Source organism: Prinia subflava, chromosome 1, assembly GCF_021018805.1.
Source record: "Prinia subflava isolate CZ2003 ecotype Zambia chromosome 1, Cam_Psub_1.2, whole genome shotgun sequence".
NCBI lineage: Eukaryota > Metazoa > Chordata > Aves > Passeriformes > Cisticolidae > Prinia > Prinia subflava.
In genome coordinates this window covers 52961686-52975309 of record NC_086247.1, presented here as the reverse complement: position 1 = coordinate 52975309, position 13624 = coordinate 52961686, and the positions used below count along the sequence as shown (strand labels likewise).

Sequence of the window (13624 nt, the reverse complement as noted above, 5' to 3'; positions counted from 1 at the left end):
AACAAGCATTTAAGAACAGTATAAAGTGTGTTCTTACCACAATAGCATCTTTAACGTTTTTCCGAATATCCAGTATTTTCTGTTTCTTTTCTCTGCATTAAAACAGAAATATTAACACTTTGATTTTTTTCTTCCAAAGCAGTTCAGTCACTTGCATTTATTTTTTTTTTACTGATCGCTTGTTTATCTGCTCTTCAAACATTAAAACATACTACTAGGAAAAAAAGGCAAGACAAATACATTTTCCCCTTATCCATTTTTTTGCATAGTATGAAGAGCAATGCACGTTCATCCCTAATACATTTTTTTTTTAAATCAGACAATCACAGCCACATCTGCAAAGCCTTCCCTGATGGAACTGGAAATCATTCTTTCATTTCTACAGCATGCTGTAAACATGCTCTAAATCAACAACACGTAGGTGAAGGCCAACAGATATTGAAAATGAATGCTATGGATTAATAAATGATTTCTGGCAAAGAGTTCTTAAGAGAGAAAATGATGTAGCTTCACAAAACAGGATGATTTCTAAGAAATAGGCAAAATTAGTTTCAGTTTTACGCTAACTCCAGCACCGGAAAAACAGCACACAGTGTCATCCTGATTCTGATTTGACACGTATTTTTATATTACAGACAGATGCAATATTTGGTTATTTGCTTCTATGTAAAAAGTAGTCGCCATGTTGTTGCTACACAGGGGCCTGTCAAGCGCTGCAGTAGCAACAGTGTAAAATACAGTAAAGGGGCCAGAAGGAGAAAATGCAAACATACAATAGCAGCAATTTCCTTATTCTCACTCCCCTCCCTCCCTCAAAACACAGTGTCAAGCCACCAAAACACAGGGGGTGAGAGCTGAAATTTCCTAGCGTACTGTGTGTTAACCTGTTTCCAACATTTAAGGAAAAATAAGTCACAAAGTGTCAATTATTCTTACTCTGAATTAAATCCATTGACATGTAGGATTCGCATTTGTTTCACAATAGTGCTTTTTCCTGACTCACCAGCCCCTAAAAGAGAAAGAAGGAAAGGGAGAACATTGTGATACACGGTTCAGGCTGGGGGGTCGGAGCGGTTGGGGTTTTTTTGTTTGTTTTTTGGACGCCACAGCATCTCCCACCTCGGCAGCATTTCTGTATGTGTGCATCCATGTGGCTCAGGCGCCGAGCTCGATCTGTGGACGCCTCGCTCATTGCTCAATAGGGCAGCCTACATTTTCCACGGGCACGGCGCACGCCGCATCTCCCCTCTCGGCTGCGCCCGCCGCCCCGGCGGGCTGGGGCTGCTGCCCCCTCCTCGCCCTGCTCGCCCCGGCCCCCACCTCTGCCGCTTCCTCCTTACCCAGCAGCAGCAAGCGGTGTGTCGCTTTATAAGCCAGCCTCTCTTTCTGCAACTGCTTCTCTATTTTTTTGTTGGCTTCTCGCTGCGCTTTCTCATCGATACGCTGATCCTCCGTTTTGCTGTTGCCCAAACACCCCATAGCCGCTGCTCAGGGTGGATGTCAAATCGCTGCCTTCTCAGATTTAGTATTTACAAGGGGGAGGGAGCGGGGGGAGGCAGAAGACAAGTCTTTATATCCGCGTGTGTCCCTGCGACGGTTTCTCTCCGCTTCTTCCCACCCGGCTCGCTCACATAAAATGGTCTCTGGCCGCTTTCCGATCGCAGCGGAGTTGGCTGCTTCGCTCCCCACCAGAGATGCGGAGAGCAGGCGGCAGAGGTAACCCTGCCCCGGCGGGGAGGGGGTGGGGGGAGAAAGCTGTGCAAAAATGCCTAACATGCAATGAGAGGGAGAAAAGGGCTCCTCCTGGAAACCAGCCGGGTGCCGCTCTCCGCTCTCCCTCCCCACCGCGCACACAATCCCTATATTTCTCTGTAAAGGTCTATTTTTGTCTTCCTAACTCAGCACTGCCTCTTTCTGCGAGACCAGGAAACAGCCCCGCTACCAGCCCTACGCGCAGGGGAGCCGAAGGAGAAAGGTAAAAGCCGGACGGATCTACCTGGATCCCGCGGGGCCGGGGCCGGGCGGCGCCGCGGGGTCCGCGCCCCCCGCCCCGGGCCGCCCCCGCCCGCCCCGCTCCGGCCCCGGCCCCGGGCGCGCTGCCGCCGCCAAAACCCGGAGCTGGCACCGCCGCCGCGGGACCTGCGGCCTCCGGACCCCCGCCCGGGCCTGCCGCAGGGGCAGGGAGCTGCGGGACGCGGCGCTCGGGGACCCGCGGGGCTTCTCCCGACCTTTCCCCGCGCTCCTCGGCGGTGCCGCAAGAGCCCGGCCGCTACCAGAGCGAGGGCTGGCACGCCGGGGTCTGGAATCCCAGGCTGGCACAGGTGATGGCTGCCATCGTGACTGACCTGCGGGAGCAACGCCGGGAGCCGGCCCCGGCCCCGGGCAGTGGGAGCGGCCGGGGTCTGCCCGCGTGTACCCCGACACACAGAGCCCGCACAGGCACAAACACCCCGCCTCGACTTCTTAAATATAAAATATGCCCCTTTCCACACAAGTGGTCCAGGCAGCACATGGGCCGGTTCTTCCCTGTGAATATCCCAAACTGCATCAGCTGAACCAGAAAATGAAGCTGTCCAAACAGCTCACGATAATGTGTGATCCGAACATGATAACATACATGTCTAATATCACTACTACAACAACAAATGTCGACAAGAAACCATATCTCCGTTCCTTCATTTGCCTCCATTTTAGATCCTAAAATGAAACTTCAAGCTAGACGACCATAAAGCATTCCTTTTTGCTTCAAACCTCTTGCCTTGCAAAGTGGCACCTCAGTGCAAAAGCAGCAGTACAGCACCTGGCTCTTCCTAAACTCCCCCTGCGCAGAAACCACCTGCGCTACTCAAACGTGATGCTCGACACATTCAGGCACAAGAACACTGGAAAAAGGATGGACATTACTCAGGAGTCCCAGTATACTTTATAATAGCTCTTATCTCCAAATATTAGTCCCCCATACTTTCAAAGATGGCTTATTGAAAAATCAATATTTTGATAGATACATACGTGTGCAAAATCCTGGTCCTGAGTAAAATCAAAGAGAGATTGCCATCAACATAAAAAAAATCAATTTAAAAAGTCTTGAGATGTATGTAGCAAAAAGAAACTAGATTTTAGAAGCAGAAGGATTTAGTTTAGTTGGTTTTGTTTTTTTCAATGGCTTCCTCACTCAGGTGGGAAATGCTGAATCAAGGAAGAGAAACTGGTCCTGTCTGCTTTGAGCACACATCAGAGGAAGGTGAAAAGGGCAGGACCCAGAAAATGAACAGGTACTGCTCCACCTGTGGTTGGGTATGTGGAGTTTTCAGGAGACTATGGAATTCAAGTACCAAATATGTGGTTTTATGGTACTGCTTGATCTTGACTCTGGAAGCTGTTTTCATCTTCCATCTTACATAGGTGGGGGGAGCTGTGGGGAGGGGGAGGTAACGCACTACAGGATTGACAGGATCTGCCAGGCCAAAATATGCATTTTTTAAGCGTTACTGAGCTGCATTTTTTTAGGACAGCCTGCTTTTTTCCTATTGACATTTTTTCTGTCTGGAGAGGCAAAAGCACCTCAGATACAGATAGGTTTGGAAGCACAATTCAGGGTGACTGCTGTTTTTGGAGGCTGTCAGACACAGGATATATGATGAATAGCTTTTGGGAAGAGCAGTCGTTTGCTCCCTGCCACAGCACTATGAGAGCTCAAAACTACATGGCTTGGTTAGAAATCACTAACTGGGTCTGAATTTTCAGTCTTTCAGTGTCGGAAGCTGTAATTTTTGATGCAGAAGACGTGTGTAGCCATATTTATTACCTATGCAAATACCTCAGTTTGAGACCTAAGTCCCAAATCTGGCTAGTGGCAGTCGGTCTATAGGAATCTGCCTTGTTTCTTCCCCTCCTCTCCTCAGCAGTTTTCCTCTTTCACATACTAGCATTAGGATTTTTGGTGCAGACTTGTTCCCAGCTTTGAAACAGCTGAGTGCCAATAAATAGAATTTTACAGGATCCTGGTGTATCCTGCTTTTACCTTTCTCCAAAAGAGGGAAAGTGTTTCTCATTTCCTCTCTCCCCCTCGAAAAACCCCATGACCCTTTCGGGTCTCTTCCTCCTGAGAAAAGATCACACAGTTCAAAAATGACACGCGCAAGCAACCTGTTCCCAGAAAGAGCTTTTAGCTGTAATTATATTCCCAACCCTCCCTTTGCTCTTCCCAAACACAACTCTTATCCCGACATAACTGAACTACAAAATTCTAGAAGCAATAATAAACAATAGAGAAATTTTCACCCCCTTTGGACACAGCTCTTTTTTTTTTTTTTTCCAGAGAGAAATCATAGCTATCATATGAATATGTCTCCTCTGCACACAGATAAGTCTAAAACTCTATAAAAGGTTGCAGCAGCACTGCTTCACCAAACCAACTTCCACAACTTTCAGTACAAATTGTACACAGGAATAAAAACAAAATCCTGAACAAAGGAAAGAAGACACTTCCTGGTCTTCCCCTCTCTTCTGAGGCAACCAATGTGGGATCCTCCTTGAGTTCCAGAAAGATAGGGTATTTCACATTGCCTCTGCCCCTTCATGTCAGGCAAAACTATATACATACATATATTTATGTATGCACATTTATATATGCATATATTTGTAAATATCAATACATACTGAGTGGATAGCTGTGTGCAAAAAATGAGATTCGCCTTCTATTTTTGTGCTCAAACTTGGTGCTATCCCCTCGTGAAACCAGGCAATACAGCATAAGCCCTCCTGGAGGGAAACTGGAAACAGCTTTACTTCCTGCTCTCCTCTTCGAGTTCCCACCTCTGGACGCAGCATTTGTGAGCCTCAGGCTGAATGTTGGGGAGCACAAGCTGCTTGCTTGAGGCTGTATCTGCATTCCTGTATGGAGGAGGATTGACAACCCAGCTGAAGCCACACTGGGTGGCCACCCCTGCCACAAAATCAGTATCATGTCTGCTCTGCTTGGAGTAAGAAGGGACAAAGCCCCAGTAAGAATTAATGTGGAGCTCCTCTGGATGCAGCTCAAAAGACCTGGCTGCCCCTCCAATCCAGAGCAGGACTGATACAGAGCTTTTTCTTGCAAACACTGGGTAAAAGTGGAGAAAGTTTCTATACAGCAATCCTGCAGACCATTTGCAGTCCATCTTCCCTTTACACAGCCTCCTTTGTGGCTTTGGTTCAGCTTTTTAAAAAAAAGAGCAAATGGAAAGATGGAGGAAAAGCATAGGGGGGACCTAAGCCACTGAGATTCTTCCAGCTTGCCAGTCTTCCTGCCTCAGCTTTCACAGGGATCTCTGAACTCTTTGCTGACATGGTCCTGACACTTTTGCTGACAAGTATGGCACTAGGTGAGTAACACTGATCTCTGCTTCTCCTCACAGACCTCTCTTTTTCATGTAGCCTACTGCTGCAAATCAGGATATGCAACTCACTAGTGGTTGAGTTTTTACTCAGCATCAAATTTGTGAGGAAAAAAAAAAGAGAAAAATGAATTGTAACTGCATAGGTATTTAAGAAAAAAATTCTTTCTCTCTAGTAATAAATTACTGGTAAGTTTCTGTCTCTGTAGATGTCAAATATTAACACAAAAGTACACACTCCGTGGAAGGCCACATTTGGAGTTTTATAAGATACATGAACCAGGAACCAAAAAAATTATTACTCTAACTGTGTTAAAAATACTGAGTATGGGTTTAGGGAAAAAACAGCATGTACTTTGCACAGAAGTGAATATCACACTCAAAAGAAATCTAACCTTCATACTTTTGTTTAACCCATGATCTCAAAAAAAAGTCATTACAATTCTTTGAGAGGGGCTTATCTGTTTTAAGAAGCAGGATGGGAGAGATGCCAGAAAAGATGAGGTATGCATTTCCACAGTGACTGCGGACCTGATGCCGAATTGCCTTCATGTCCATTGATTAAGGACAAATTCACTGATGCAGAAGAGGGTCAGGCAATGCTGAAGGGCCTGGAAAAGCTCTGAGTTCCTTGGCTACTTGACAGGGTTTGCTGTCCCCATTCCCAAGCCATACTCCTTTACTTGGCACTTGCCACACCGTAACTCACCTGACAAACCCACTTCTCCTGTGCCCACTCCTCTCCCATCTTTATGCAGCACAAGGAGCAAAAGGGAGAAAGCAGCAAAAGGGAGAAAGCAGGTGATGTGATGGAGAAGAAGACTGTGGGCTAATGATAACAGTCTGAAGAAAAGGAAAAGTTTTCCATAGAAAAACTGCAGGCAGCAGTCCACAGAAATGACAGTGATAGCCTTTAGCCCTGAGAAAGCATTTGTGAAGGGGAGGATTAGATCTAAGCAGGAGCCAGATGCTCCTTGGGAAACCTGTGTGGAAAAGCATCAGGTGAAAAGCAGATTTGCAGTATTACACTAAAGGAAGAGGACAATCCTCTTTCATTCAAGCTAGTTATTCCTCATCCATGTCCCACAAGACAGCACAGGAAACAGGGAACTTCTGCTGTGGCCATCCCATCAGCTCAGAGTTTCCCTTTGGACCCTTATTGGTAAAATCATTCCAGTGTTCATTCTTGTCTTTTCTGACTAGAAATTCCTCATCTATGGAGACTCACATGGCATCATTCCACACACGTCCATCTGTTGGTACCAGAGGCAGAAGCAGCTGATTGAAACATAAATCCAGCAACATCCTAATAATGTCCGACTAAGTAACCTCCCGTGGTTTAAATTCTTACATATTACAATGAAATAACATTGTTAAAATGACATGGATGCATCTGCAATAAGCAAAAGGGAAATGTCTTTTGATGAATTTGCAAGGCAACAGTATTACAGGATATGTTACGTTTTTGGCAAAATGGGAGACACTTTTCTGTCATGAAGAATTCCACGTGGGCTGGATGCTCCAAGGGCACTTCCCCAACTTCATTGCTCCCTCGCCTCCCCAGAACAAGGTAATACATTCCCATTTTAAGGCAGTGGAAAGTTAGTTCTAATCAGTTGTTTAGGAGAGTCGTCGGGATTAAACAGATTTAAACAAAGCCAGGCAAAATATGCTAGTATTGCCCTAATTTAGAAGCAAATTAATCAATAAATAAAGAAGTCAGCTAGAAATATAGCTGAAGTTACCACTTTCAGAAAAAGAGTAAAATCTATACAGGAGAGACATGTCCTGGATTCTCTGCAACATGCTGACTAATATTTTGCACAGCTGTAACAGCAAAGCCAAACCATTTGTCTGCAGTTTGTAAAAGGTTTTGTACGTAATGTAAAATTTTGCATTTAATAGTAAATGCTAAGGTCAACTATCGTGATCTCGCTATTTGGACAGGAACAAAAATCTGGAAGGAAAACTAACTTGTGAGACACTGTGTGATGTGTCTTAACCTCACCAAGGCACACCTCTGAGCAGGACACTCACAGTCATAGCATGCCTGCCTCCACCCCATGTCTTTAGACAATATTCTGCTGAGCTAGATTTTCTCTACATTGACCCCAAACACATGTGGCCTGTGATTTCCTTGTATCACCCCTCTATCTTGATATAAACTTAGAGATACCTTTTTGTTTCTTCTCAGTTGTTTTAACTTCTTTTGTTAAGAAATTAAATTTTAGCTACCCTAGGAAATAGTTGATTTAAAAAAAAAAAAAGAAAAAAGGAAGTCTCCACCAGTTTAAAAAGTTATGCTGTTATGCTCTAATTCCTGTGAGTGCCTGCATGGTTAGTGGTATCTCTCAACAGAAAATACCAAAATCATTGCATACAACTACCTTAGTGTGAAGTGAGGAATTCTGTAACTGCTTCTTAACCCTGTTTAAGGATCCCAACATGTAATTACTCACAAGAGCAATCATTAAAAATTATCTTCAGGAAATAATGTTGCCAGTAAGTTGGTAGTCTCATGCACTCACAACCTGATTTACATCAATAATATTACCACAGAAATACAGCTTTTGCTTGACTGCATGACTAGAAAATCTAGATAAAATATCAAAACTTACTGAATAAACAACAACTTAGTATTTTTCTCATTATGCATCTAATTTTTAAACTGTACATCTGTTTGTAACAAATACCTGTTGAGTCATGTTCTTCTTGGCCTTGTGTGATATTAGGTCTTAAGTTTCCTTTAAGTATTTCTATGGTATATTTGTACAAAGCAGAGGATCTCTGGATTAAATAGCTCTCACATATTTGCTCATAATTGAAGAGACATGGCTTATTGACCCATGTAGTCCTTTCCACAATGAAGTTTATGTTACTATTAAACTTCAGGCTTTCATGACATGAATTTATTTATTTCTCTGGTATAGAAACTGGTCAATATGAAGACTAAGCAGATACATTACTTATATAGATGACTATTCCATCTGTATACCTACGTGGGAGAGGGGGAAAAACAATCTTAAGCAAAGCATGATAATCTCCTGGAAAGTAAGCCTACTGTTTTCTCTTTTTCTACTGTTTACTTATTCACTTATTCACTGCTAGTCTCAAATGCTATTCTGATAGAATGAGTTCATGAAATTCAAACCCATATGATTTTACTGATCTTATTTTTACTAAAACCCAGAAGTTTTTTCCAGCATCTACTGTGCTGCTTGTATAACATGGATTAGATTCTTTGGAGCAAATATTTCTCACAGGATCATTTCACTTGGGGTGAAAGGTGATAAAAGCATTGGTGCACGAAGGAGAAAGGGGAAAGGTTGAAAAGTCCACAGAACTTGCAGACATTTTGGAACAAGCCATTTAATAAGTTACTGAAGAATCTGTATTTTCTCACATACTTTGGGAAAGAAAAAGTTTGTTTTTACAATAAAAATGTACAATGAGAGAAAATTTCCTAAACTATGGTAACATTTTCTCTGGGTTTCAAGTTGCAGACTTATCAACAGTGGTGCCACATTTCTGTACAATCTGCATAATTGTAGGCTTGGGTTTAGTTGTTTTTTGTGGTTTAGGGTTTTCTGGTTTGTTTGTTTGTTTGTTTGTTTTAAGGAGACTCATTCTAGCTTGATGCCTCTCAACCTCCTTAAAACTTCAAATCCTAATGTCCCAATATTGAAGCACAATGCTATGCAGAACTATCACAGCAGTGTCTGAGGTTAGGAATAGCACAAGTGCAAAAGGGGTTTAATCCTGCAATTTCAGCTAATGCAGCTGCTCGGACACTGCACTGTATGTTTTAAAATATTGAGAAGGTTTTAGAAAGCTTATAGCTGCTTGGAATATTTAGCAACTTACAACAACACTTACATCCTCAACCAATTTGCCTGCCAATCCTAAAACATTTAAAGGGCATTAAACCTAGTCGTATGCAGACCCTTCCTGCTCAGAATCAGCTACACACACTCTGCCACCCACATCACTAAACACAATGACAAGATTATGCTTCCATGCCTTTGCAGCCTATTCTTCACAATATGCAAATCTTCAGGAACTGCATTTCTGATCCCGATGCAACAGCACAAAAGCTATTGTCATAAGAAATGGTTTAACCTGTCAGCAACACTGTCACCACAATTACTACCACTAATAAAGATATGATCATAATCTGCCACTTAAGGATCATTAGATACATTATGACTATTGTATTCACTTACATAGTTCTTACATGGACACTAATTGAGAACACTTGATTTAAATAAAATCAAGCGCTATAAATATTCATTGACAAATCTGTTCTTAACCTTTAGAAATATAGGGTGCTGCTTGCTGATGGAGGGAAAACCAGCTATTAAAAAGGCTAACCCTGCAAAATATTTATCAGAAATACAAACCACTGTAACACTGTATACAAAGAAGAGAGCTTCGTAGAAGCACACAAAGATGCTCTGTCTGAACATGTAAATGACTTACATTAAGCTAGGTTAAAACTCCTCAGTACCATTCAAATGCTTGTGGTCCATGCAACAATTTATACTGTGTTTAGGAATGGACAGCTGTACACTCAGAAAGATTCAAGTATATCTGTAAAAGGCACAGAGTGCCTAACAAAAGTTTAGTATATGTAATTATTTTTATATAATTTTATATAAGAGGTTGCAAAAACTATGAAAAATATAGCAAATGCGCAAATATTAGTTGTATATGTGTCCTGGGTTGAAAAATGTAACCAAAAAAATGTATTCTATTTTCATCTGTTGAAACCGGTTGGGAGATATTGCTCCTTATCTCTTCTAATTCTAGGGGTGGAAAGAGGGCGGATGCCTTCTGTTAATGGGACACCTGATAACACCAGATAAGGCAGTGCCTTCTTATCTCTTCCTCCACCCATCCTCCTCCGAGGGACATCACCTGTGGATGGGCCATTTAAGGCCTCTCACATGACTGATAACATCACCTCATTCCATTGTGAGATGCTCCACCCAGTGGGAGGAGCCCAAGCCTTTCCACTGACATAAAAACATCAATCCCAAACACCAAGGGAGCCTGTTTCCACTGGATTCCCAGAGGAAGACTGAACCCTTTTCTTGAGGATCATCTCTACTCCAACAGAGCCACATCTGTCACTCTCGGAGGACTTACTTCGGGCACCCAAGTAAGGTGCCCGAAGTAAGCACCCTGACCAACACCCTGACCAACAGAGTGTCAGGTTTGGATTCTGACTCTGTCAGTGGTCCTTTGTACTATTGTATTTGTCTTCTTTTATTTTTATTTTATTTTTATCTTTCTTATTGTTTGTTCTCTCTCTATTAAATTGTATTTCTGACTTGGAGTATCGCTGGTCGTGCTTTCAAACCAGCACAATATGGATCTCAGATGCAGCTCTACTGCATGTATCATAGAGTCCTCCCCTCTGAAAGCTTAATTTCTGGAAATATTTCATCTCCAAATGACCATGAGCTGTCAGAGTGACCATGAAAACAAATCAAAAGGCATGTTGCTGCTTTCCAGAGAAGTACAAGAGAGCTTTCCCATGACTAGAGAAAACTATTTAATATATTCCAAACTGAACTGTTTCACCTAAGTCAATAATTCCTGCTTGAGATGCTGCAAGCCATGTGTAAATGAGACAGGAAAAAAAAAAGTTTCAGGCTGCCAGAAGCACCTGCATCTGGTAAGACTGGAGAAGCCATCACCAATATCCAGCCTGGTCCAGCTCAGAGAGTAGTGCAACTGTCTAAGGAGAGAGAGGGCACCAGGGCATCCCTTTCTTCATGATTCCACTTTATCACGCTGAGCTGCCGTTTCTGCTGGGGAAGTCCCATCCAGCAGAGGGAAAGGAGGCAGAAGATGGCAGGCGTCCACACACCTTTTGGAGCCTGTTCCTCCTATTGTGTCAGCAAACAATAGCCTCCCGCTAATCTGTGAATCTCCTCAGGCTCCCTTCATGCCTTTACCATACTGCCTTCCCAGCCCCAGTCACTGCTAGTTCTCTGCTATTTACAGCTCTCTGAGCCGTCAGATTATCTCTCTGTATGCTCTGCAAGAAGGTAAGTTGAAAAGAAAAAAAGATGTCACTGAGTCAAGTGCCTACATTTTCCAGTTTAACTTGGATACTTTCCACATGCTATCTCCAAAATTTTATGTGATTTGTAGCATGAGCCAATGGCTGTCTTCTGTTAACTGCACAGACCACGCAGTCAAAGATTAACAGAAAACTGCTGCTGTGGCAAAATACTTCCAGTACTGCCAAAATCTGTGTTTCTTAGTACTTTCAATTGCCTATGGAATTCTGATCTAGTGTTAGTATACAATGGACAAATTATGGCATTTTGTTGCCATGAACTTGTTGAATGAATATGGAGCCGTAAGCAACCTGGTCTAGTGGAAAGTGTCCCTCCCCCTGGAATGGGGTTGGAATTAGATGATCTTTAAGGTCCCTTTCAACCCAAACCATTCTATGATTCTTTTCTGTGCCTTTCTGGAAAATAACGAATGGATAGACTGCATCTCAAAAATTCAGAATGTCAACAGACATAAAAATACAAATACTACATAACTATTAATGTGGGTTTTGGTTTTTTTAGGCATATGATCAGATTTTAAGAACTAAATCTTAGCAGATGATTGTTCTAATTTATTGAAAATAGGATGGTAACTTACTAAGTCATGCTTTATACTGAAAAATACTCTGGAAGTATTTGGATTACTTATAAACTAAACAAACCAATGCCATATTTATTATCCATATACAATAAAAATGTACAATACAAAAATAATGTGGGCTTGTTTGGTTTGGTTTTTTTTTACAGCTTCCTCTGTTCCAAGTGTATGCTATGGTGTGTTTTTTAATTTAAATTTTTTTACTTACCTGGCACATGAAAATCCTGACCCTAGATTTAAATATTTTTGTTACATATTCCAAATTTATGCTTGGAATATGTTCATTTAAACATTCTGGGGTTAACAGATCAAAGATAAGCAGAGAAACCTCTGCTATGGGCCACAGAAAATCTGCTATAATCATGCATAAAGAAGACATGATGTTACATACACTAAGAGTTAAAACTGCACATTATGCAAAACTCTATCATCAGTAACAATTTTAAGCTACTGCAGCACAAAGGATTGAATTTTATAGTAAGTCAAATGTGTGGTGCAATGCCACAATTAAAATCATTCTAACACCGATGTTTAAAATCTAATTACAAAAAATATTAGATTATTATGATCACTTCCTCCCTTGAAATGTCTTTTTCTCTTCCCAAACTATAAATGGATTCAAGGTGAGTTCACCCAGAGAACAACCAGTGCCCAGAAATCACTGTGAAATGGAAATAAAGGTTACTAGCAGGAAATAGAGCTGAGCAGCTGCATTGCACGGCAGCAAGACAAAATTAGTGTATTCTCAGTGATGTGTAAATAACTTGGGAAGTAAAGGTGCAGAGCTGGTGACCAGTCAAACTTGCTGGTCACCAGCAAGTGACAGAGCTTTTGCATGCAGTTTAACAACTCTGCTGCCGATTCATCGTTTTTAGTGGTATTTATGAATCCACTTTTTTTCTTAAGAAGTTAATGCTAATACATTTTAATGCTTTTCCTCACTTAAAAGGAATAGTTCTTTCAATACAGTGCTGTTCGGTTTAGTCCACAAGGCATCCAATGACTTCAAGCAATGAGGAAATCCATATGAGCAAGCAATTCTTATCTTTAACATCTCATGAAAACAACTCCAGCTTCAGTGATGCTTCATGAGGATGGAAGAAGAAAAATGCTTCAACTATTCTGTATCTATTCACTACACAGATTGTGACAATACATTATTCTTTGCATTGTGGTTTTGTTTTTTTTTTTTTTTTTTGTATTTTAAATTCCTCCCCCTCTAAATTCTACAACTGCAAGCTAGTACAATTGGAATACAATGCCTTATGTGTACTGATGCTAATACATATGAAAATTAGCATTTACCTATCAACACACTGAGGCAAGCCTGAATTTCCCTTAAAATAAAAATGAAAAGAGAGCAGCATATAAGAGCTTTCCTCTTCTCCACGTAGAATTACGTAATTAAAAGCCTGAGGTAATAGGTATGTTATTGGTTTATATGTACACACACAAAAAAATTCTGTCTCTTGGTATGAAGTTACCCCTCCATTTAAAGTTAGTGTTATAATCAATCCATCAACTTTTTCAAGGGCTCCCCACCATCCAAATGTGTTCACCTTTACTGGCTGAGTTTCTGT

The 13624-nt window shown here is 41.8% G+C and overlaps 1 protein-coding gene across 2 annotated transcripts in view; it reads right to left on the bottom strand.

The window, feature by feature from the left end:
- The window catches only part of GNAL (G protein subunit alpha L), a 177634-nt gene that overhangs the window by 109464 nt on the left and 54546 nt on the right, over positions 1-13624 (bottom strand). Inside the window, exons 1-3 of one of the 2 annotated variants that reach the window (XM_063396736.1) lie at positions 1341-1894; positions 937-1009; positions 38-92 (exon numbers count right to left, since the gene is read on the bottom strand). In XM_063396736.1, coding sequence (XP_063252806.1) covers positions 38-92; positions 937-1009; positions 1341-1479 — 267 coding nt within the window. In that variant the 5' untranslated portion in view covers positions 1480-1894. Of the gene's footprint in view, positions 1-37; positions 93-936; positions 1010-1340; positions 1895-13624 lie in introns of those variants that run through there. The other variant, XM_063396725.1, reaches the window with a different exon arrangement.